This window comes from Prinia subflava, chromosome 14 (assembly GCF_021018805.1).
Source record: "Prinia subflava isolate CZ2003 ecotype Zambia chromosome 14, Cam_Psub_1.2, whole genome shotgun sequence".
In the NCBI taxonomy this organism is placed as follows: Eukaryota; Metazoa; Chordata; class Aves; order Passeriformes; family Cisticolidae; genus Prinia; species Prinia subflava.
Genome location: NC_086260.1, coordinates 20,351,531 through 20,377,950, shown reverse-complemented (window position 1 = coordinate 20,377,950; position 26,420 = coordinate 20,351,531). Strand labels below are relative to the sequence as shown.

Genomic DNA, 26,420 nt, shown 5'->3' with positions numbered 1-26,420 from the left:
ACTAGGATAGCTTGAGAACACCATTAGTATAGTCTGTCACTCTTTTTCTTAATTTTGTGCGATTTGGAGCTAAAAGGGCAGAAATAGGCAGGTGATATAAGATAGTCCCCTTCTTTAAAAATTATATCATTAGTCTTGTTATTAATTACTATAAAATTTTGTGACTTTGCAATTTTTAAATTGCATGTTTCAAACTCGTTATCTCATTGTGACCTTTTAAAAAAATCTATAACCTTGCATCAACTCAATTATTGTTCCTCCTTTTTCTCTGATCCTTTCTTGCTCTCTTAGAACTGAGTCTTTTATTTTACTCATGTAAAGTCCATGACATTTTACTACTGCTAAGGTTTTAAGTGCCTGACCACAGTTTCTAGATTCTGGGACATTCTCTTGTCTGTATAAACAAATTTCGTTTTATATATTAAATGAAAGTGAAAAAATATATTTTAATGATAGAAAATCATACTTTTAATCTTTAGAATTTTATTGTATGGATCATAGTAATACTCCTAAATACCTTGGGACTCAGTTTCTGTGAATGATGCCATATTAATGAAATTAAGAAAATAGCAGATAACATATTCTGCACTAAAAACTACGGGCTATTTATTTGGCTTTTCCATATAAAGACGGGCTTTAAAGTCATAAATTTTGGAAGTTTTAGTTTGCATTTGAAGTGCCTAGAAAAGTGCTGGGCTGCTTCTGCTCTCTGGTGGCTGGGTTTAGTAATGACAGCCGCACGTGCTCTGGGAGATTTCATTCAGCTCCGCAGCGGGGCCATGGGCACGGGATGCCCGCAGGGGTCTGACTGATCCTTCCCATTACACTACGTTTGTGACGGGATTTATATTCTGCACTCATACAAATGCTCGATGTCAGGCCTGATTTTCCACAGCTCTGAGTGCTCAGTATTGAACAGAATTTAGTGATGGGTGGGTGCTTAATATTTTTGATACTCTCAGCCAACCTTTTAAAATCTTGCCTCTAAATGAATTTAGGCTGCTGTTGTGATTGTGTGTCTGTAAGACACATTGTCAGTTTGTGGTAGGAGAATATTTTCACATTCAAGAAAGGAATTCTTAGGAAGAATTTCTGCACAGAAAGGGTTTTTAAACATCAGAACAGGCTGCCTAGGGAGATGCTGGAATTGTCACCCCTGGACATGCTCAAGAAACCACCGGATGTGGCACTTAGTGCAATGGTCTGCTTCATAGTATGATGATTGCTCAAAGGTTGGACAAAGGTTGGTCTTAGAGGTCTTTTCTAAGCTGAATGATTCTGTGAAAGCTTTTGACAAATTATCCTGCAGTTCTAAAATAACCCCACCCATTATGGTGTAAAACTTAGAATGACATCTAGTACAATATCTACTAATATAATTCTTCTGTGATAATAAATACAGTGTTGTCAATGCAAATATTTGTCAGGCAGAAACACTTATTGCCACCATATTATCATTTTTCATTGTTTTGTCACATTAGAAGGATAAGAAATTACTTTATTCTGTTTAAATACCATGCACTTCTTATTGCTTTTTAAAGCATTCACTCAGAGCAAAATATTTAAAAATATTAAAAAATATGATAGTATCCATTTGTCATGATTCAAATACTTGTAGGATTCTCTAACTTCAGAGTTGCCTCTCATTGTGTGCCGTGGGATGTAGCTATCTGACAATATTTCTGCAATTTGCTCCAATTCATTTTGGCAGAGAAAGGAAGTCAGAGGGAAGCATTCTCAGAAGGCATCAGCACTGCCCTTAGAATGCTGAGACTTTTCTAAAATTTAAGTTGGTTACGTGGAAAATCTTTTCTTGGGGATGTTTTTGTTTAAATTAAAAAAAGTGATCCAGTCTTTTCCTTTCCTCTGTAAACATATGATCCTGGGAAGTTAGTTTTATCACAATTTATGGTTTAGGAGGACTGGTATTTTCAGTGATTGTTAATATTATAATCTAATTAGAAAGAAATTATATTCATCTATTTTAACTTATATTAATAAGCTTTAACTTTCCATGGAGTCTTAACAAATCTTGTTCACTGCATTTCAGTCTTGTTATTATCTGCATTTTTATCTTACTCTTTCCAAAAATAAGCAACTAACTCAATCCTGATATCCAACTGCTTCAAATTCGTGTTTTAAAATAATAAGCCAGACTGTAGAGAAGAAGAACCATGAGTTTGTTTCTTGGAGAGGTAGAGCTGCCAGCAACAACTGTCATTCCTAGCAGGGCCCTTTGCTTCTTTTAGTCAGTCATGCAAAATTGCTCTGCATTCTTTCATAAATCTGTTATAAAGTGTTTTAAAATTACACTGGAATATTTTGGGGAATAACTATCATATAAACAATAAAAAGCAATTTCCCTATGCCTCCAGCCTTTGTATTTTCTTTTGTTTGTGTATTTCCCTTTGTGGGAGTAGAATGAGGTGCTATGGACAAAGAGCTTCCCAATCTTCTTTCACACTGGTTGCACAATAGTAAGACTTTTTTTAATTCTTCCAGTCATATTTCTATTGTTCTGCAGTGGTATCTGTTACCAGTGTCTGTATGCATTTTAATTGCAGAAAATTTCAGAACGTTTTCTTTAGCCTTAATTACCCTTAGCTTTTGGCCTCAAATAACAAATGATGTCATCCCAAAGTGCTTGAGCAAATAGCTCTCCCTCAGTTAAATGGAAAAGGGTTTAAAGCAGGTTATGTTCAGTGAGGGGTCCCTTAGTGTGCTAGGATTAATCTTGCAGACATTGCCACGGATGCTGTTGAATTGCGCAATAGACTGTTAAATCAGGTTAGGGTTGTTCTCCCACCCCACCTCCCTCCCCCGTATTTCCTTGCAGAAGGAAAATGACAGGCTGTCTGCATGGGAAGCATTGTGCTGCAATAAGAAAGTGTTGAGAGTAGAATTAAAACTGGAAACCTTTGTAAAGACATTACTTCATTATAATTTCTGGCATTTATTCAAACTGCCTTGTCAGGATCTTAGTTTGCATTTTTAATAGCTGTTTGAGATAAAATTTCTATGTTACAGAAATACATTATTTTAAAATTGAACATTACAAATTATTCACTTGTTGAAGAATAAAGCATAGATAACTCCAGGGATACAGTTGTTGGTTCAGAATAATTTTAGTTCAACAGAATTTTTATTGAAAAATGACTCATCCATGCAATTTTTAATTTTCTTTGCATCATAAATCTACTCTTCTTTAAATGTGTAGTTTCATATTACACCTAATCCAGTGTAACAGAAGACTCCTGCTGAAAGATGCAGTCCTGCCCTGCTCCCTCAGAAATGTGTGGCCATGGGGTGAGTCAGTTTGGTGTGCTTTTGGAGCAGGGAGAAGTGTGCTTGGTGGCACCTCACTAAGTTGAATAATCTTAGAGAACTTCCTTTATTATATTCATATGAATAAACAGATACAAAACTAAACAGAAATACAGAAAGTTGACATTTGACTGCAAACATTTTTTTGACAGTAGAAGGAGGCCTCTATACAATATAGGGAACTGTGAGGTCTGGGAAGGGGTAACATTATATGACGATTTGCATCCATGGATCACTGACAAATTGTTAATTTGATGGTGATCAGAAGTAATTTTCATATAATAGCTGTTTAATTTAGTACAGTAATTTCCTTTTCACCCTAACATATTCCTACCCCTGATGCTGACTTGAGCCTCTAGGAATATAGGACTTAAACTTCTCTGGTCATTAAGTGCAATTTCCTGTAGAAGACATTAAGTCATCCAGAAAGGTCACAAGACCGTTCACTCCCTTCTCTCTGAACACTACAAGCCTCAAAACATCCCCAAATATCTGGACACAGACTTGAGATTTTTGAGAAAAATCTCAAACATGACACTGTGACAAAAAAAAAGTGAGCAGGAGAGAAACATCCCTGCTGATATACTCTGTGGGATTCTGGAAAGTCTGGCTTAGTGAGCAGGCAAGACTGGATACTCAGTTTCAGGACCTGTTGCAAAGCATCTGGATACAGAAAAGGTGGCTGCCAGTGTCAAAGTAGATTTCATGCATCTAATTCCACTTTCCCATCTGGATACAGCAGCAGCTACTCCAGAAGTGCCAGTAAATGTGTGGCCACAGCAGGAGGCAGCTGGCTGCCAGGACAGCCTGCTGGCTGCTCTTTGCCACTCCTGAGAGAGAAGCAGCCACTGGAGTGGAATTGTTCTGGAGGCTTGCACCCACTGGTACCATCTGGATGACCTCAGCAAGTAGAGTGTGTCTCTATAGAAAGCAGCAAATTAAAACCAAAGTATGCTACACACAGGGGTCTTTTCCTGTCTTACTGAGGCACAGAGTCTTTTCCGACTTCAAATCTAATTATTGGTTTAGCCCTGAGCATGTGTGCAAGATGTAAAAGCAGGCATCTTTATGACTTGGTGCTTAAGTTTCCCCATCTATAAAATAAGACTGGTAATACAGATTTTTCTTTGAGAACTCTGTGTTTCATGAATTTTTGTCAGATTTGTCAAGGCATGATGATTTAACAGTTGCCTTGAACAAGATGGGTATTCGATTCAAATTCAATTTCAATTCAATTTTATGGCTTGAGGTTGCTTTCTTTTCAGTTGATAACCTTTCACTTGAGCCTGGCCAGATCATTTAAACTATGGCATGTTATGATACAGAAGATTCCATGGAAAAAGAATTTTTGTGACCCCTGCCACAGGTGGGAAAATTCCCACTCCCAGACCTTGCTGGGAGTGTGCACATCCATTTCACACTTGTTAGTTTTGTTCTTAAGGTTTAACCCTGGAAGAGGGTTCTTCCTCTGTTTTATGCTCTGTGCTCATGCCATAGATAAACCTTCCTCATGGAAGTTGGGCAATTTCATGTAAATGTGTACTTTCAAAAGATCTGATTTTCTGTCTTCAGGTATCTGCCAGATGAAGTTCCAGAAGACCCTCAGACTGAGGGATTTCTGTTCTGGGATCTCTTTTAGCCCACTGTCTGCTTGGTTCACTGCATCTCACCCTCATTTCCTAACAGTGGGCAGTGTCTGTCTGCAACAAGAGTTATTGACTTATTGCCATATTGCCATATTGACATATTGACATATTGCAATAGTCATGATTGTCTGACATAGCTAAATACTCTGCAAGCTTGATGCATGCTTTCTGCCCCAAACTGAGCTGTTTGAATGAATTTGTTTGCAGTTAAGGTCATTCTCTCTTGGGAGAGAATTCAGTGCTAGAAATAGGAACTATGGATCCAGCATACAGTTTCCAAGTCCAAGACAGAATTTTTACTGAGCAATAGAAAGATTTTGTTGGGAATTTTTAACCATATTATCAGAAATTTTTGGTACATGGGTTTTTATGTTTTTAAAGGAACTGATGAGTTCTCACTGTCTCCTCCATCTGGGAACAGCTGCTCAGAAAGGGAAAGGGGAAAAAAAAGATTTTTAGCTTTAAGCAAGAAGGGAAAGTAGCAACCAAAACCAGCTGTAGAATGCAGAATATTGATACCCGTGACTTTTGCATATTATGCATTTTGTATTACTGAGGAACAAGAGACCGTTGTAAAAAGGACAAAAGAACCTACAGACAAGCAGAGTCCCCACAGCCACTTTTGCCTTTCTGTGAACTTGCAGCAGTTTGGAGACTCCAGTTAGAAACATTAACTGCAGTCATTTGTTTCCTGCCTCTCCACTACTGTTTTCCACCAAAGATTTCAGTCAAAATTATTCTAAATGGACCCGATGCAATCCAATACTTCTGTATTCAGCCAGTGCACACACAGGGTAAGTTTGACATGGTGGCAGTATGGAGGAATTGTTTTTCAGATGTGTCATTTTGTTATTGGCTTAGGCTGAACTGTTGGGAATGAAGTATCAATGCTGGTTTCCCCATATGGCATCTTTGCTTTGTCTGCTAGGTTTGAGATCTCAGTAAATATGACCAATCATTTTGCTGCTTTCTGGATACTGCCAGTGTAACCAGTGGCAGCTGTAAGTTCTCCAGTCATTCTGCTACCAAGGCACTGGCACGATTTGTTGTGTGTCTGGTTTTGTTAAAAACATCATAGGCTAATGCATCAATAGCTCACATAAGGCTAATTTTGTCCCCACTTAAAAACTACAGCTTCTCCAGCAGTCTCAATCTCAGTTAACAGAAAAAGCCAAACAGTTTTCCCCATGGTTTAGAAGATTTAATTGCAGATCGATGGCATGACGTTCAACAGGGAATCTTTGCTTGTCATAGGTGATTATGGGAAGCAAAGGTATTTACTGACCTGTAAATTAACTGTACATATGTCTTCCTTTCTTTAGCCACAGTGCTGTGGTATTTTATGTCCTTTGTAATTCATTCAAACGTTAAAGGACTAGTTATTTACAGGTTTTATGCAGCTTGACTTGATTAAAAATAAAAATGCTCATACAGTTTTCAAGCCTGTTAGATCATTTCTGAGTAATACAAGGAGAAAGTAAAGCAGGAATACCCAGACATAAGTGTGTGGTGTACAGTGAGAAAACATGCTAAATTTCTGGCCTGGATGTACTTGACCATTAAAAGTATCTCATCATAAGATCAGTGGAATTCCACCTAGAGACTTAATATTATCTTTTTCATAATTCCAGCCTGCAGGGGCAATGGAGATCAAAAGCAAGAATCTTTTGATCCCAGAACTGCAAAGAACTATGGCCTAATCTCCAATCTTTGCTAAAAAAAAAAAAAAGAAAAAGAAAAAAAAAAAAAGTTTAATGTCAAAAATGTTTTAATTTCTGTTCATGTCACAGTGAAGTGCTATAGCCATCCTATCAAAAAGTCATAAACTTGTTTTCAAAGGTAACTGTGAGTGCCAGAGCTGTGATCCATCAACTTAAGCACTTTAAGAAAGCTTTATCGTATTATTTTCACCACTAGTCACAAAGGATGGAAAACCTATGATAGGTGTAAAACCAGTAGTAGTTTAAAATTACCAACTGGTCATGTTTTCTTTCAACTGATTGCCTTAGTGGTGGTTTTACATTCTATTTTAATCCAAACTGTAATGTCTTTTATAAAATACTGATGGGTTTGTCCCATTATCCATCCACAGATGATGTTTTTGTCTAAGATCAATCATAGCAAACAGAATGTACTAAAATAAAGGTTTTCAAAATAACTGGAGTTAAGTGATACATAGAAGTGATCTATGCCAAGGTCCTGGGCTGTCTCACCTAAAACTGAAGTTGAGCAGAGGGTTAGGCCTGGTGACTCCTGAGGTCTTTTCCAAGCTTGTGCCTCAGAGGAGCCTTGGGCTGCTCTGTCTCTTATATGACTTTGAGGCAAAGGGGTGGAAATTGATGTAATTTATTTATATATTAGACCACTTTGCATTTGATATTTATCAGAAATGTGATTTATTTTAAAGAAAAGTTTTTTCATCAAAGCATGTAATATCAGAAACGACTCCAGTTGAAAAAGTTGAAATATTACCATGTATGACTTCCTTTGCATTTTTTGCAATTGAAAATGTTATGATAGTATATTCTTCCAGCTTGTCTTCCTTAATTAAAATGTAATTAAGGAATAGCTGTGGGAGCTGGTGGTGTTTAGCCTGGAGGAGGCTTAGAGGTGACCTTATCACCCTCTACAACTACCTGAAAGGAGGTTGGAGCCTGTGGGGTCTCTTCTTCCAGGCAGTAACAGGACAAGAAGACACAGTCTTAAACTGTGTCAGGGGAGGTTGAGGTTAGGCATTGGGAGGAATTTCTTCACAGTAAGAGTGATAAGACTTTGGAATGGAGGGCCCAGGGAGACGGACGAGTCACTGTCCCTTGAATGGGAAGGAAAGATTGGACATGGCACCTGATGATCTCAGAGGTGTTTTCCAACCTAATTGATTCTGTAATGCATGAAATCATGTCAAAGATCTATGACTGATCTTCCTTGATACCTCTCTTCCTTCAATGTAGTTGAGCGGCTCAGAAATGTGGTACGGCACTATCACCGTGGAGGCTTAACCAGAAAACAGACTGGGGACACAGATCTGGGTGCATCAGAGCATGCAGGGCAGAAGACCCCGTTTATTTACAAAAACCTACTTTTATACTTTTTCTATGAGGCCTGTGGATTGGAGGAAGGAATTCCCACTTCAACACCACATTGGTGAAGGGGACTGTCACACAGTCTTGTTTGTCCCAGCAGGGAATGTAAAAACAATGGCTATGTTTATAGAACATAGCTGATGTTTACATTAAAAGAGCGTGAGAAGGTACGGACTTCTCCTTTAATATGAACGCTCAGCAAACCGGGAAAATTCATGGCAACACGGCACCACGGAACGAAGATGGAATTCGGCCAGGTACTGGCTTGACCCACTCATGCAGGAAGGCAGCAGCAGCCCGCCGCTGCCCCGAGCAGCCTCCCCTACTGAGGGCTGGAAGGGTGTAAGCAGAGCAGCCGGACGTGATTCTGCTCCCTCCCATTGTTGGCGCTTGCCAGGACCGGCGCGGGGCGGGGGCGGGGGCGGGGGCGGCGGGGCCAAGGCTCGGGCAAACCCCCCGCCCCCGGGCGCGCATGCACACACAGCCCCGCAGTCAGACACCGGGACAGACCGGGACAGACCGACACTCCGGCACGCACCCGGCCGTAGCACTGCCGCCGCCCCGCCGCCGCCCCGCCGCCCGCGCCGGGCTCGCTGCGGACCATGGCACCGGGGCCGCAGCTCGGCTCCTTCCTTCTCGCCCTCTCCGCCTGTCTCGGCGCTGCCCGGCTCGCTGCGGCCGCCGGCGGCAGGAGGGGCGCGTTGTCCGATGCGTGCGCAGGGAGGGTGAGTGGAGCCGGGCGGTGCAGCCGGGCGGGCGAGGCGTTTTCGCAAGGCACGGGGAGATGCGCGGAGTTCCGCGGGCTTCTGCAGCTCCGGGCGTGCGGGACGGAGGGAGGGAGCGGCCGCCCTGGGGAAACTTCTGCAACAAATAACGCTGTCCCGGGGCTCTGCATCTGGAAGTTAATTGCGGCCGGGAGGGATGGTGGCATTTCCCGTTAAGGGATATTTATTGGTTTCTGGCCGAGGGGGGAGGCAGCTCGGAGCCGGCGAGTGTGAAGAAGTCACTCAACAGGTCCTTTACCACCAGCGTTCTCCACTTCCCCAAGCCGACCTGGATAAAAGCGATCGCTGGGGCTTTGTTATTTTAATGATTCGAGGCCGGCTTGGGGTCTTAGCTCCGGGCCTGATCATTATACAGAGGATGTAGGAAATTTACGGGAGGGGGAAGAGGGGAGGAAGGTGATAAACATTTTGTTACTGGCCTTTGCCTTTTGTTCCCGTTTGTGGTGTGTTTTGCTGTCAGACTTTTCTCGATTGCTTTTCATATTCTTTTTTATTTTGTTAAAATATACTTTTAATAACTTCTGAGTTGGTGTTTTGGTTTGTTCCTTTCTCCTGATGTCTGGTTACAGGTTTAGTTGAAGTGGTGATCCGGGAACACTGGAGGGAGCACAACTGACTTTCATTGCTTTTCCTTTTTGTTAGACTGCCACTAAGGATTTTCTTGGTTTCAGATCAGATCCTTTGAGAACTTTGCTGCAACACAGAGTTCAGAAGTTTGTAGGGCATAGTTTAGAAAGGCGAAAGCGTGGGGAAATATGTAAAAGAAGAGTATGAAAAAACAAACTTCAAACCTGATAAAGCTTAAGAACGAAACCTTTGTGTTGGATGGAACAGTTATAGGTTTAGACTCTCTATTAGGTCTTTTTAACGGAATTAACAATAAAATGTTTTGGTTCAGTACATCCATGGTGTGTTTCACCAGACATGGGTAGGGTATTCCACAGGCTCATAACACCACTGTATATTTGTGTCGAGTTTTGCGTCTTCTGTTAAGTAAATTATCACTATTACAAGTCATACAAGTTAACTTGTAGTACACTTGAATTAATATATATTGATGTTTATAGAAATATGCAGATTCAGTTTGTTCTGGATTTTTTTTGCTTGCATAATTAATGCCATTGTGTGGGTTGAACAGGAATCTACAGCAAGATAATTATCTTAATACAATGAATTTGATTGACTTTCAGATCAGCAAAACTTACACTCTTTCCAATTAGCTTAATCCCCCCTTTGTCTTTATTGCTCACAACTAATATGCCATTTTAGCTTATAAAATATTTGTACTAGTTCCTGTTTTTATTGTGTTTTCAGCTTCAAGTCCAGACTTCCCTAGCTAATTTAATAGATGCTTTGTCTGATTGTGTAGTTATAATTTTGTGGTCTGATTTTGTAATACCACCCTTGCATATGATTGCCTCTGTAATGCAGGCAGGGCAGCATTTATTAGAGTAATGACTGCAGGATGGTACCCATTGTCTCAGTTATGTGGTATTTATCTTGGGCTGCATGTAAGTTTCGAGTAGACTTGACATACTATTAAATGACTGATGGCCCCTCTAACACATTGTCTGCTCTGGAGCAGGGCTGCCTTTGAAGTAGCACCCTGTAGGAAGTAAAGAGACTATTTGCTCTATTAAAATTCCTTGGTATTTCCTCTGTTTAACCACAGGCCACTTCCCCTCTGCCACTCTAAACACTGCAGGGACACTGACTGATTGAAAAGACACAAGCCCTAAGTAATTGTATCCTATTCAAATAGTTATTCTTATTGCAGGTTATTTTTAAGTAGTGTCTAATTAATGTATGTTAAGGCCATGAATAAATCTTAACATTGTATAGAGAGAAAGTAAAAATGTCTAGTTTGCATTAAATGAAGTGATTTAATTGAGGTAATTCTAGGGCATAAATAATCTAAAAAATATAATTTAACTTTTAATAGTTGTTCAAGGAGAAATAAAACGTAGCTATCTAGGTTTGTATGTGCATTTAGATACATGCACATTGGGTATTTTCCTCTGCTAAAAATGTAAATGTGAGTTACAGTTCCCTATGGTGAATCTTTTTTTCATCATTTGAGTGTTGTTTTTGAGAATCTGTGTTCCATTTTTCTCCATACAACAGAGGTAATATACATACATGCACAAGTAATGCACAAGTTTCTTTCACTGTACAAAATACAGTTTTAAGTAGCCTCAATATTTTGTAGCAGTAAAAAACTGACTTTATGAGAGCATATTACTGGACTATCATTAAAAGAATTTGATGAGGAAGTATTTGTAGGCTTTATTCATAGCTTCTCAAATCATTAATACCTAATGTTTTCAAAACTAAAACCTAAATCACATTCTAGATGTGATTTTTTTGTTTGTTTTATAACTTCCATCACAAAATATATTTATAACCTGAATTATTAATCTTCTCTGGTTATTAATCTACACTGGCATTTTTCTTGCAAACTCCACATGTGTCTAGCAGGAAACCAAATAATACCAGGACAAGTAACTTATCATTACTGCGGCTAAGAATTATCAGATTTCAGCATGTTCAGGATTGTAGAATTTGGATTGACTTTGCTTGGTGTAGGATTCCTTTCATTGATATTTAATACAAAATTTGATGTATCCCTACACTTAATATTATTTCATATTAGGGTAGACATTTGCTTAAAGTAAAATAGTACTGCAAAGTAGTTTTCCATATGGATGATCTTAGGACTTCATATGCATACCTTTATCCAGAAAAAAAGTAGTTCAGAGAAGGGCCTGTTTTAATCTAGAATAAATGTGTCCACATGGGGAGCTATTCTGGAAAAGTGGTCTCTGAATTTTTCTCATGCTATAAACAAGCCACGAGGTTCACAGAGAAGACAGATGTGTGGTCTGAGGATGATTTGAATATATCTCAGATTTATTTATTTGGTGTTAAACACATGAGCAACTTTACTCTCAAGTTGTTTTGTAGATTCTAATGGGACTACACACATGAGTAATTTTTTTCATATGTTTAATTCCTCTGAAGTTCCTGGCACTGAACCATGTTCAGTGTAAAGCTTAAATTTAATGTGACTGTATGATGAGGAAGAATAAATAATCCAGCATTTTACCAGCCCTCCCCCACTTGTTAGAAGAGAGTTGTACCTTCCTTTGCTCTGCTAAGCAAAGCTTCTCAGACACACTTGAGGGCTCTGTTCCTGTGCATTCTCCTGAAACTCTCTGTTCCCTTCTATGCTCTTTATGTAAGGAACTTTCTATTTCCTTTTCATTTCAGAGCAGAGACACTGAAGATTTCCTACTGTTCCACTGCTGGGAGCTCTGTTTGCCTCATTATTCTTTAGGCTCATGCTGCTATGTCCCTAGATTTATCTCCTCACGCATACCAAAGTAGACTTCTACTTCTCCACAGTTAGGAATCTACCATGCACAGAGCTAGATCATACAAAAATACTTTTCCCAGCTTAGGACGTGCTTTGGGAACTTTATTTTGGAGGAAAAACACCCTGTAAAATGGTAAGAAATAACTGAACTTTAAATTTCTTCCTTCTATTTCATGTTATTTTACATCAGTTAAAAAGCTCAGATTTTCTTTTGCAAAGTATTTAAAAAGTTTCAAAGGTATTAGGCAGACCACAGACCTAAGATGCAGCATGGTGGAAGGTGTTAATGTTTGCCATCAGGGCGTTCTTTAATCTATAGACAGTTCCAGAGCTGCTTTAAAGTTCTGCAGACCAGATGCCAGCAGTTCCCTATCTGCCATTTTTCAGGAATTTATAGAACCAATAGATTTCTCTCCCTGCCATCCAGAACAATGTGTTAGCTTTTCAGAATTGATGAGATGTGTCATTTAAAGCTTCCTGTGTTCTCTTACTAGATACAATGCAACATGTTGAGTGCAAGGCTTTGCAAGCATGGTCAGTCATGCAGGCAGGCATCTGTATCACTTTTGTTTAGCTTTGAGTTTGGCTTCAGGGTCCCTCCAGGGTTTGTTTTGGGGTTTTCTTTTGAATTTCATTTATTGAGTAATGTAGCAGAGAATGAGATCCCATTCCTACTCAAGTGTCAAAAAGTGTTGATGACAATCTGTGTATTTAAATGAATTTTAAAATGCGTGAAGTAGCATAAATATGTTCATGTTTAAAGTAGCAGGTGACTCTTTCCTCAGGAACTGTAAGGCTGTACGGTTTAATGCTGTGTTTTCAGAATGAGCATTCAAATACACGACCTAGAGGAAAAAATATGGAAACATATGTTTATGTAATTGGAACTAACTCTCAGTATTAACAACAAAATCGTGTATTTCCTTATGCATTTGCATGAATCTGGGCAGTCTGAATATGATAATTCATCAGCTGTTGACTTAACAGGGTTTCTGCAGTTGAAATCACTTGGGACTTGATTTGATACAGATTGTTACAGATTTGATTGATTTAGTCTCTAGAAAGTGTCCCTTACTTTAGGCGCTGAACTCCACTCCTTGCCTTACTTCTCCTCAAAATCTGCTTCTGAGTAAGTACAAGTGTAGAAACTGCTTTATCAGGCTTGTTTCTTGCTAAATCTTGAGACATTTATTAGAGAAAAAGTTCTGCTTTTACAAATTAATACTTTATAGTCCACTAGTGAAAGGATGTTAAGCTGTTCCTGGTTAGATGATACTAGCTTCTCTTTAGTTAATTATTTGTTAATGTTAATATAACATGGATGTTACTTACTTAAAACTGCAACATTTAAAGGGTGTTTAATAAGGACCGGCTGTCTTTTCCAACAGATCAGTCTAAAGATGATGAAATAAAGCTTTGATGTGAACTTGCCTACTTAACTATGCTCAAAGGCTGAAATTTAGCATGTGTTTTTAGAAACAAACAAGAGGAGTGTGAAGCATTGCTGCAGAACTCTTAAGCTTGAATGCTGGTTTTAGTTTTTAAAAGTAAAATTTTTTTCAAGTATATTGCTTTGATTTTATATATACTGCTACCAGTATAATGAGATGTATTTGAAAAACATTTTTTCTGGAAGTGTAGGTTAGTGCTGGTGTCCCTGTAACAGTTTCTACAATGTTGTTTTTATATTTAAAAATTAGGATTAGGCATTAATACATCACACTTAGGACAAAACCACATAAAATTAATTTGAGTTATGTGAATGGTTATTTTTATATCCTTATCTCTATAAAAATTATAAAAAAGGATTGAATGAAGTGTAAGTTACAGTAACCTAAAATAATGTTAGGTCAGTACATCTGAAGTACTTAATTTTATGTTATGGTAATGTGAGACTATTTAAGGGTCAAAATTTAAGTGCAGATTTGAAGAGGGAGTTTATCCTTTCATGCATATGGTATTTTGTACTTGTTTCACTGTCCTATTTGTCCACAACTCTCCTCAAAAGCAGTGTCACATTCTGATGTCAAATATTTCTATGTGATTTTATAATAAAACCTTTGACCAGATAGATACTTAGTAAAGTAGTGAATACAGGTATATGTCAGTAATGGATAGGCTCATTGCAATATTCATACAACAGAAACACAGGTATTAGCACTCTGGTTGGCCAAAATTCTGCCAGCCAAACCAGGGTATAAATGTGTATTTTAACATGCTTGAACTTTTTTCTCTTAGTAAATTGTGCTTTCACTGTCTTGTCTAAGACACCATTTATGGATTTTAAAAGTACATTATTCTCGTCCTGTCACTTCTCATCTCTGCATGGTAGATCCCAAGAGTGTGAGGAAAATCAAGTGTGCAGGTTGCAATTTGTTCTCCAAAAGTTTGATTTGATTATTAAAAATAATTAGAGTTTGGATTAGAGTTTTATCAGGCATCAGCACATATTCCAGGACATACTGTATTCTCTGAAATTCTCTCACTTGAAGGCTATTAAAATATTATGTCACTATTGGCTTTGAAGAATTGTTCTGGACATTCTCTTTTTATTATTCCTCCTTGGGCTGTTATTCAGCAAGACAGTAAATCTGCTTTTGGGCACATCACTCATACTCTAATGAGCCCAAATAAATGAGAGAGGTAGCTTTGTCCTGGGAGATTCCATGCTACATCAAGTGTCATACCTGAAAGCGTGAACTCTGACGTGTGTTCTGGTTGATTCAGGAAAACTGGAGTTGTGTGTCTGTTATTAATGTGAATTAAATTTGTGTCTCTTGGTGATGTGTCAGCACACAGCAGTGCCTGTGCCGTGCTGCTCTCTGTTTGACTGGTGCACCTTTTGTTGGCAGCATGGAGCGAGTGCGCCCGCAGCCCTTGAGTGTCTCCCAGGCCGCCTCCTTTCCCTGGCCTGTGCATATTGCAGAGCTGCAGCCCTGCCGAGGGCAGTGCAGCCTCTTGGAGAGTGCTGCTGCAATCTATTCTGCTGTTTTCTCCTTTGTATTCAGAGGATCTCACACTGGGGCACAAGCTCCTTCTGTGCTGAGCCCTGGGTTCACAGGAACAGTGAGGGACTGTTTAGGAGCATATGGAGTTCAAAGGGCTCCAACTAAATGTGTGTATCGCCATGAGTTGCTGTGGGTATTACAACAACTGGACATCAATCAGATCTTGAGGCTGCTGTCTGAAGGACATGATGGCCCTGCAGATCTGCTTGGAGCTGCACATTCTGGGCTTTAAGTTTCCAAATGATTGATTCGTAATGATCTATCCATATGATCCTTTATCTCACAGAATTGTGTGTAATAACCATTTCTATACCCCCTTTTATATGGCCCTGCTGGATTTTCCTCATGGTTGGTGGGCAGACCTGGATTTTAATTTCTGACCTTGCCTATGTTCTTCACTCTTATATCAGTGGGAGTGACTAGGTATTTCTAATCTTACTTATGACTACATTCAAATCCAACCAAGCAATCAGTGACTTCCCTGACTTTTTTTGTATACGACTGTGGGAAAATTCCTGGTTGGCTGGGTATGAATTAATGAAAATCCTTAGAATGCTTCACTAATGATAGCTCCTGTGGCTTTAAAAATGCTATTCCCTTCTTTAATTTGAGAGAGGTCACAGAGGTTTACAGAAACTAAGAAAAGAAAACTTAACATCTGGTTGTGCTCTGTAGATGACTGCTTTTGTGTGAAGAAAACTTATGGCGTCGCCTCAGCATCAAACACATTCAAGGTGATCCTTTCTAAGAACTCTTTGCAAGAGCCCTCTTTGCTCAAACTGTGTTTTCTAATTAATTTTGCTTTGTATTTTCAAATGGAGGATTTTAGTTCTCCTTGGGAATCCCAAATTCATATTGTTGCTTAAAGTTTACCTTTATATAATTTTATTTTCCTGAATTTTGCAATTATAGCATAACAATACTTCCATATGTTTTCTAATATTTTCCTTGAAAAGTTATGGAACTCCAAGAGGAGCAGGCTGCTGGGTTGGATTCTGGTATTCACGAAAGGAAATTTGTTCTCCGTTTGCTCATCTATACTGAAGTTTGAACTATTTGTATGTAAAATACTGAAGCGTGATCTGATTTGTGAAAGTCCCCTTTTTAAAATTAATTTTACAGGCTAAAAGAGATTTTTTTCCAAATAATGCAGGTTGAAATTATATGTGAAGTTAGTGTAGCTCATAGAAAAGCATAATATGAGAATGTTTAGGTCAAAACAGTTAATGTTCTAAATTGTTAATATTATAAGTTATCAGCTGCTCAGTTAAACATATGTAATTCCAGGTGTGACTGGCCTGGAATCAAAAAGCATTAAAAAAATACAACCTTAGAAACTTACAATAGTCACAGGATCGTTTTATATTATACAGTGATTTAAGCAAACTCCAAGCAGGCCTCTGTTACCTGCTTGTAGGAACAACACCCCAATCTGTTTTACTTTCAAACATGGAAAACTAAGGGATTTCTTTCTGGTTTTATTGGGTTGTTTTTTTAAATGAGCTAAAACTCTACCTGTTAATATCAGTGGCAACACTTTGACTGCCATTTTGAAGAGGTTTTCCTTCATCCTTCAAATGGCTTGATGCTGTGTGATTGCCCGGCCCTGAGCTGCTGGGACTGACTCCATGCAAGAGCTGGACACTGCAAGCCTCTCATCTGGCTGCTGCTTTGTGTCTCTGGGGTGCTGCTGCCTGCTGAGGGAGGTCACAATTCACAGTGCACATCACTTCCCCAGTGCAGCCCGTGGGGAGAGGATTTGGGTGGTGCCCTCAGCAGGGGCTGTGCTGCACAGAGCCACCCTAATGTGGAGCTGGCAGCTGGAACAGCAGGAGCAGGACTGGGGGCACAGCTGGCCTGCAGCTGGGCAGTGTCTGCCAGGGCAGTATCTGCTGCTTAGGCTTTGTTAATAATTGCTGTCTTCAGTCTCACTGTTCATTGACGTATCCTGGAACAACTCATGGAGTGTGTTCTTGTAGGGTGGGGAGTGTGCTGTGAAGTTGTATCTTTGTTTATCCCACAGGAATAAGTTCTTGATTCCAACTGTAATGATTCTGTGATTTTTTCCCTCTCAAATGTACCAGAGTAACTTTGGTTACAGCTGCCCAGCCAATGAATAATTCCATCCTTTTCCTCTATCTGAGCTATTAAGGTGCCGGTTTGTATCTTGTCTCACAGGGCTTGTAAATCCTGCCTGCCTTGCTTCCTATTCCTCCAGTTTCTATGGGAATCAGTTTTATCTTCCTGTCTGGGCTTGCCCCCACTTGTAGGCAGCAGTAACAAAATGAGGATGGAAGTTGAAACTAGCAAATTGTGCCATTTTTGCTGAGCATAAAGGGTCTCTGTTTGGATGAACTTTAAATACGGTGTGGGAAGGGGGTGTTGCTGAATCGTGAACCTTTTTGGCAAAGTTTTCAAGCTTGTGCTGGGCTTGGCCTTGAAGTTTGAGAGTTATGGGATGTAAATGGGTGATTTAAGCTTCACTCTTTAAGTGTGAGCAGATCCTTAAAAGCTTGGAGTGGGATTCTGAAAAAGAATGGAATGCCCTAACTCCTATTAACTTTCAATAGTTATATTGAGGATTAGTATAATAGGGATTTGTTCTCTTTTGTGGCTCAAGGGTGTAGATGTGTTTTGTATTGATTCAGCGGTGAGGCTGGTTAGTGAAATTCTCACTCCCATCTGTTTCCTCCCACTTTGCTGTTGGTATTTGCCCTTCCCTCCTCACCTGCTTTAATGCACCTATTTGTGAGCTGCAATGTAAATCACATTTTTAAAGCAGTTTGAATGGAAAGTATCCCTACTTTGTTTTGTTTTGCTTTGCTTATTTCTTCCCCTTTTCACAACTGGAGTAATTTCAATGACACGGACAAAATGAGGTCCCCATGCATTTATGTTAAGTGTATGTTTAGAATTGGTGAACTACAGCACAGAGGCAGAGGAACTGGACAGGGGAGTCAGGAAATCCCCAGGCTAATTTTGTGATTAGGCCCAGTGTCCCATGTAGCTATTGAGATGCTTTTAACATTCCCGCCCTTAAGTTGTGTTAATTTAGATACTCTTTTAAAGGTTTCTCATCAGTAGAATTTGAGGTTACTATAATGAGCATATACATTATTCAACATTTTTCATGTGATCGTTTTTTAACAGTGAGTTTTTCACAAGCAAGAAGATTATAGTGTTTCAGAAATCACTTCAACATCTGTTGAAATGCTGCCAACTCCATGGTGGAATACAGAACTCACGGTAACGCTATACAACCCTTCCTGCCAGGAAATGAAAAGTAGTGTATTCATTTGTAACCCAAGGGGGGCACTTCACCATCCAGCATATAGTTAAGTAAATGGAATTGGGTCAGCTCACCACTAAAATTACAGAACAACCCAGTGAGTCTTATTAACTCTAATCTTGCTCTGAAGACAGCGTTTCTTGTTAATACAGTGTCTATGAGCAAATTTGTGTAGTTAGGGAGTACAGTTAAGGATCATTCCCCATTACAAGGAGCTTTCATTTTGTTTACTCTTTCAAAATTTTATCTGAGGTCTCCTGGTACTGCTTCACAAAGCAAGTGTTAACAGCCTCAAAAGGAGAAAAGGCCAGATGTATAGCCTGATGCTTTAGTTATGAAAGAATATCTAGGGTTTTGCTTTTTCTGTTGTTTGCTACAAAAAGTTTAGCTAAGCTACTCTTCAAAGAACCAGTAAAATGATCTATTGCATAGTTACGATGGTGGTGTTTAATAATTAGCTTAGTTTACCTTCTGACAGGAGGAATAGGTTAAGTATGAAAAGAGCTAAACTAAGAAACAAAAAGAAAAAACCAAACACCTAACTCGGCCAGACCCTTAACAGGTGAAAAGTTATTTTTCCATGCTTCTTCAGAACATCAAAGGAAACAAAACCTTTATCTTTTATTCATTAGCTAGGAATAATGCAAATTGGGATAGCTTAGGTTTCTGCTTATAGTTGCAATTGTAAGAGTAATTCACTAATCATGCCATTCACTTTTGGGGTTCTTTTTCATTAAGGACCACTGGCCATGAAATGTCATGCAGAGGTTTGAAAATGGGACATTCAGCTCACGAAAGAATGAGCTGCAATGACAGAAGTTTCTTTTTATTACCTTCTGGCAGTAAATGTAGGAATCAAAGCCCCAAATAAGTGATAGAATAACATCCAATATCATCTAACAATGCTGGTAGCTGTAGATGATGATTGCTCAGTGTAACCACACTGCATTTGATTTACATCCTTTAGTTACTGTTTATTATTTTCCAATCAACCATTGAAGCTGCAGCATGCAAACTCCAGTATTTTCACTATGTGCTTGTCTGTGGCAAGCTGATTTGGATTTCTAGGTGTGATTCTTCCTTCTCTTCCCACTGTGGTTAGGTTTTACTGCAACAAAACTGAACCAAAACAACAAAAACAACAAATTGTTTCCATGTTTATATTTTACAATTATATCCAAGTAGTATTCCTGTTACAAGCTATTATTTCTACTGGAAGTGAAACTTGATGATCTTTGGATCTACTTCTCAATTTACTACAACAATGTGATTGTATTTTATATCTTCCTGTTCAGTGTTTTAGGATTAGCTATATACATGTTCAATTTAATTTTGATAGAAAGAAGTGAAATGAAAGTTTGTGAGAAACACAGGTTCAATTTAACTTTTTAATCTGTGTATTTAAATGCTATCTTAAAACTTACATTGCATTCTGGCTTCTTAAATAAGATGAATGCCAGAAGACAACTTGTTCGTTGTCATTCTGTAAAGATACTTCATTTCTTAGAAGTGACTATTTCCTGCAGAAAAAGATCAGTTAGTGTGCATGGATCTTTAAGAATAAAAGGTTAAACCATTAGTGTAAATGGTTTTCCAAGCATTTTTAAATTCAGATGAAATTTTGTCATAATTTGATCAAAGTCATATAACCTGTGGCTCTGGTTTTGTTACACATGCTGATGGTCTGCAGATAACATTACATTTTTCAGCATGAAACTGAACATTTGAAATCTCTAAAGCAGGCTCAAATTTATGGTTAGTAAAAGAATATATTGTACTGGATGTCATCTGTTACATCACTCTGGAAATAAAAACTGGCAGTGAGTGGACAGGAAATATTTCCATTTCAAATCATTTTAGTCTATGGTCTAGTATGAAAGTGTCTGATTCAGGAAAATCACTGTGAATATCCAAGTAATAGAAATACTTAAGAAGAGTATAAACTTTTTCCAATGTTTTTTGCTTTATAGTATTTTATGGGCAGATACTGCTTTATTTCAACCTTGATCCCTTAACCTTTTCAAGGCAGAAGGAATAGTAGAAATGTGTATTCAGGTACCTCTTCGTGCCAAGTAACCAGCAATTTGATGAGCTGCCGTGCAATGGCCAAACTGCTTCAAAGTCTCACAGCTTTGTATTTGTAATTGGTTGGGGTTTTAAGAGTGTGAATTCCTAAGAGTTCTTCCAGCTCAGTGCATTTCTTCAGGTTATCTCCTCTTCAAATATATTACAAGGTGTGAGATCCCTGGACTGTAACTTTATTAATGGAAATTTCAAGCAGTCAGGTTGAAATTTTGGTATGTTTTTCATGTGTTAAGTAGTACTTAAACAGCTCAGTGTTTTGAAGTACTTAAAGCATTTCAAATAACTACATTTTAAATGGACATATTTGTCCAGGGAACATGGAAATGTTTGTCCAGGAACCATGTAAACAAGCAGAAAAAAAGATTTACATTTTTATCTGTATCATGTATTAACATCCTGAAATATTCAGCTCTACATCAAGTAAGTTATTTAGGTGTGGAATTTTTTTCAGCTTTGCAGGAACATAAAATAGGAGACAAGACTTAATAGGGTGAAGATTTATTACTTAATTTAGGCAGTTTGGAAAAGTTTTATTATCTGAAGTGCAGGCTAAAAAATAATTTAATCTCTATGTAAAAACACCTCTACCTTTTGAAGACAAGAAAAGTTTAAGGATTCATTGTGAAACCTGTTAGTTACTGAATTGAAGGACATGAACTGAAACTCTAGTGCACTGTGCTTACTTGAGCAGCCTATGTAGCTTGATGTAGGACTCTAAAAGGCTTTTTTTATTTCTATGTTTTTATCATTTTAGTGAGATGAGTGAAATGACAGTTTAGGATACCCTCCTTTCAGGTTCCTCTGACTATGAAGGTCAGTGTGGAATGAGACTGGGTCTTATTGGTTCTGCTTGTGTGGAAACCAGAGGTACTTCTTTAGTGCAGCACAGCAGGGGTATTTTTCCTGAGGCTAAATTGACTTTGTACCTTTCTTCCATCTTGTCAGACCATTCCACAACGGACCCATATGCCAAGCCTGCACTTGTATCTCAGACATTTGATTTTAGGGTTTGTGTAATTTTTCCCATGATTTCTTCTTATTATTATTTATTAGTGAGTATTGAAATTTATAATTTCAGAATATTTAATTTGAGTGAAAAATTTAATGTTCTCAAGATACAGGTTTTCTTTGCCATGGGTTTTTTGTGTTTTTTGTTGTTGTTTGGTTGGTTTTTTAGTCAGATAGTTCAATTTTAGCCAATAATACAAGAACAAAAAGTGTCCCAAAGTTCTAGAAAAAGATTTAGAATTAAAATCTTAAAGAGCTTAAACAGTGTTTTAGCAAATAGGACCAGTGAGGTAACTTAAAGCCCAAGCAGGTTGTGGTGCAGGCTGTGGTACAGGTTGTGTCAGTGTTTTAGCAGATATCACATTTCATGTCAAGTACTGTATTAATTAGTATGAAAAGGGCAGTTATGAGCTGGCCATGTACCACACAGATAGGATGTGTAACCTTTGCTTTGGCCAACTTTCAAAAGCACTTAATGTGAAATGCTTAGGAAAAATGGATCTCTTAAAGTGTTTACCTTGATCAAGTGTATTATAAAGTGGGCTGTCCATAGGGTGTGATTTTAAGTAGTGGAAACTGAATGCAGTCAGACTGGAGTATCAGTACCATTTCAAACCTTAAAAGCTCTCTTTTAAATACTGTATCTAAATTCCCTTTTATAGTAGTTAAACACAATATGGGACTTGATAGCACAGAATACCTAAAGAGTTTGCCAGTACAGATATACTTAAGCTATGCATATTTCCCTGATTTTTTTTTTCTGAACAGTAAAATTTAGCAATACTTGAAGCTTTTTGAATTCAAGTACTGGAGATAGATGAGCACACAGGAAAATTGTAATATATTCTGTCTTCTCTTCATCCTTTTTTTCATTGTAAAAAGCCTCAACAATCTGCCAATAGGCAGAAACTATTCAGTGTGAAGGAGTGGTTGAACCATGAGGTGAACTTTATTCAAGCTTGTCAGTTCTCAGAAACCTTCTTACAAATGTTTCCTCAGAAAAGTCTTTTGGACGGTTTTATTTTGTTGTGTTCAAATTCCTGGTGTTGATTATTTGGTGGAGCTTGTCCTACTTGTCTGTAAGTGGGGGAGCTCCAATTTGCCTGCAGAGATGGGCTGGTATAATTGGAATGTTTTACTACTATTTGTTCCAAATATCCTTCAGGTGATCAAGAAGTGTTTTGTGTATGCAGCTTTGTGTATGTTTCTGACACTTCCAAATGGAGTTTTTTTGGCTGCAGATATGATGGCTGTACTTTGTAGAGGATAACCAGGGGTGTATAAATTCCATGGCAGCCGAAGGTTTAAATCTGCAGCCACCAAATGTATCTGCCTGTGTCTCTGAAGTTCAGCCATGTGGATCATCTGTACACAGCAAGTACTGGATCTTCTAATCCTCTCTGTTGAATGTATTTCTGCGTAAGCTGTGGAGTAATTTTCATCTTCTGTATGGACCTGGACTAGGCTTTGAGAAGGAATTGTTTCCTAAAAGTGCATAATTTAGCAGTAAGAATCTCTCTTGGCAGAGATTTTGGGGAGGTGGGAGTAACAAAGTGTAGCAGCAAAGGAACCAAAGCCTGTCTCTAGAACTGAAGGAAAGGCAGCACTACTGAGACTTGAATCTGATTGCAGGAAGCAGCTTCTGCAGCTTATCCATTAACTGAGGGGAGGGAAGAAAGGGAGGAGTACTTGATTTCTTCCTAGGATTGATAGGGAAAGGTAATTGGTTTTATTAGCACAGTTGATGTACAAGAACATTTACTTTTAACCCAAAAGTATTTTTAGTCATTGTGTTTGACATGATGGCCCCTCCATTGTTCTGGCTTTTTTCTTTCTGCTCATACACAGTAAAAAAGTCTGGAACAGTCATCATGCTGATGTGTTCTGAAACTGCAGCAATCTGCCCCTCACTTCTGATGAGCAGATTGTATAACATGGCTGTGTATGAAATGAATGTAGCACTTCTTGTGTCCCTGCTGATAGTGAGCTTAGTGCCAAAGGTAGCTTGTCATTGCTCAGTAGATGCCTGTCACATTTCAAGTCCTGGCTTCTCATTGCCCAAAGATTTTTAAGTTCTGTAGCTCACAGGGATGGGCACTTCAGGAGGAGATGCTTTGTTATTTTAAGGAAAGTTTGTTTTTTGCTTCATCTCCTGTAAAAACAAGTTTCATATGAAGTATTAAAAGCACTATTGGTGGAATGGTAAATCATTGTTTAAAACTAAAACATGGGGGTTTGGCAAGGAAATAAATGGTTATTCCTGAACTAGAACCATACTGCTTATGAATTCAGTTTTAAAATCTCAATGGAAGAGTGTGTGTTTCTAAACAATTGCTTCTAAATCCCTAAGAATAGGTTTTTATGTCCAAAATAATTGTGTTATTTTAAAGGTAGGGATTAAGTTAGAAGAATCCCAAATCCTATCTACTTTAAAAGTTTTATGAGTTCTGTGGCATTTTAATCAGTGCAGTTATTGCTTAATTACCTTGCCACCATATCCTCCTGAGCCAAGGCTTTGGTCTGTTTATATGTTGGTCCTACAAAACCAATGTCCATTAGTATTCTTTGCAGTCATGGTCTCTTGTGAATATATAATACTTTCTATACTTCTGCCTTTGTGTTTCATTCATGTAAGTAAGAACTAAAGTGAACTTTCTAAGGACATGCATTTGATATTTTCTGACAGCAAACTCTCAAAGAATTTCAGTCACTTTCAAATATACAGGAGAAGTGTCCAGGAGGAAACACTGTCTGAATACATCAAAACAAAATAGATGTGCTTTGTCAAATTTTTCACATTCCAGCCTTTATGTGATCTTCTGCTTTAAAGATTTCCTTGCAAGCAGCTGTTCTTACTGTTTTCAGAAGTTACACATTGCATAAACTCACCCTGTACTGCAAATAGAGTATTTGTAGTCTGTTTGTTCTGAGGTTGTTTGTAATGAAAATGTCCAATATTGCAGTAAACTTCAGATTCGAATTTTCTGTAGGTCAAAGTTACAAATAAAGCAGTTTACCCCATTTGATGACAGTTTCTGAGAGATTTCTTTTTTTTTGTGTAGTGTGTGCACTTTGGCATTATATTGAGAAATGACGATTAAAAACCCCACCCTAGATTAGTCATAATTGTGAATTGTGTTCTGACTGAAACTTAAAACTGAAGCTATGAAGTCAGTGCTAGTTACTTTTACAGATATTCTTTTCCTTTGGATGAAACCTGAAATCAAACTAAGAGCTTGTGCTAGGAGTTTCCAGATTGAAAGGTAGGAATCTGGCAGCAAAACATTGTTAGGGAACCATTTATGATTTGGAAAGAAGAGTCTTTAGTTGTTTTCCAGGTGCCATTGCATTTGCTCAGCTTTAAAGGCAAAGACTTTCTTTTTGGATGTGTCTCACTTGGGAGAACTTACTGTTTTAGGAGAAGCGGCAAACTTTTATGTACATAAAATCTTGAAAGATACTATTTGTAAATCTGAAGTAATTTTCTTTGCTTTCTTTTTTTTTTCCCTGATGTTCTGTCCTCTGGAAGCTACATAAGATCTTAATGTGGTAAGCAAAATCAACAAATGAACATATCCATATATACGATATACATGTTAATATAAGTAACATATATCCATTGATCAATCATGCTTCAGTCACTTCTTGAAACCTTTTCTTGTTTGTCTTCTGACAATGTTTGAACATCTTTGAGACAAAGACTGTGCCTTTCAGCTTATGACTCTGTGTGCACAGTAAGTGCATAGTCAATAAAATGAACGAAAACAGATTGTTTAATTGTTTCATGGATGGGTTAGTTTAGAAGTGCTTGGGCATAAGCTAAAATTCAGTGCTCATGCAATCATTCCAGTAAGTGTGAGGAACCCTGGGGGCTTACTGAGCTTGCGGATAACTTCCTATAAGAAGAAAGATACCCTTTGAGTGGAATAGACAGCTTGTTGATTTGACAGTATGTTGTGCAGTGTGTTAAGCAGTAAACATCCACTACAGGCTTCATTAATTTCTTTTCCATTATTTCAGATATGTGTTACTCTGTTTGGTGTTTAGAGCACAAGTCAGTGTTTCTCAAACTAAATTGTCTTGGGTCCCTCTAAAACCAAGTTTACCATTTGTAGCCCCCTTCCTTCCCAGTCATAATCACCGCTCCTGCACCTGTCTTGGCATTGCTTTTTCTTCCCCTTTTCCTTTCCAAACATCTTGTCTTTCTCAGAATTCTCCTGCCAGGGGTCATGTCCCACAGTTAAGAGAACACTGCTTTGGCTACAGACTTTTGGCTTTTGTCCAAATATCTTTAGACCAGCGCATTTTGGTATTGTTTGTAGGAAATGGGCTGTGTTTGAAAATATTTATTCTGTTAACTTCTGGGGGCTTTTTGTTTGTTTTTAGAAGGCTTTTAATTTACCAAACATTATTTGCACAAGAATTTTGGAAAACATAAACTGTGTCAGTGCAAACAATAGAAAACTTGTTAGACAAACTTTCAAATTACATGAGAGATATCAGAGCTGGTGCTGCCCATTCTGTGCCATGCTTTGCTGCATTAAATTCCTGAGTTTGACCCAGAGATTTCAGATTTTCATGGTAGCTGGTGAACAGTATAGATTAAATTTGCTTCCTTTGTTGTTAAGTTGTGCCCTTAATAACTGCCTGTTCATTAAAGAAACCAGTTCACATTATTTCAGTGAACAGCTGCATGGAGCTGTGTTGCATCTGAAGAGTGGTGCTGTAAATACATCTAGTAGTGTTTCTCCTTGCAATACTTTCTTACTTCTCTGTCAGACAGATGAAGCTGAGCTCCGGTAAGACCGGGGACTAG

General features: G+C 38.3%; 1 protein-coding gene across 3 annotated transcripts in view; it reads left to right on the top strand.

Moving 5' to 3' along the window:
• Positions 1–8,513: 8,513 nt before the first annotated feature.
• Positions 8,514–26,420, top strand: part of IL17RD (interleukin 17 receptor D) — a 50,481-nt gene continuing 32,574 nt past the window's right edge. For all 3 annotated transcript variants that reach the window (XM_063411350.1, XM_063411349.1, XM_063411348.1), the window contains exon 1: positions 8,514–8,778. In XM_063411350.1, the coding sequence (XP_063267420.1) occupies positions 8,656–8,778 (123 nt within the window). In that variant the 5' untranslated portion in view covers positions 8,514–8,655. The remainder of the gene's footprint in view (positions 8,779–26,420) is intronic.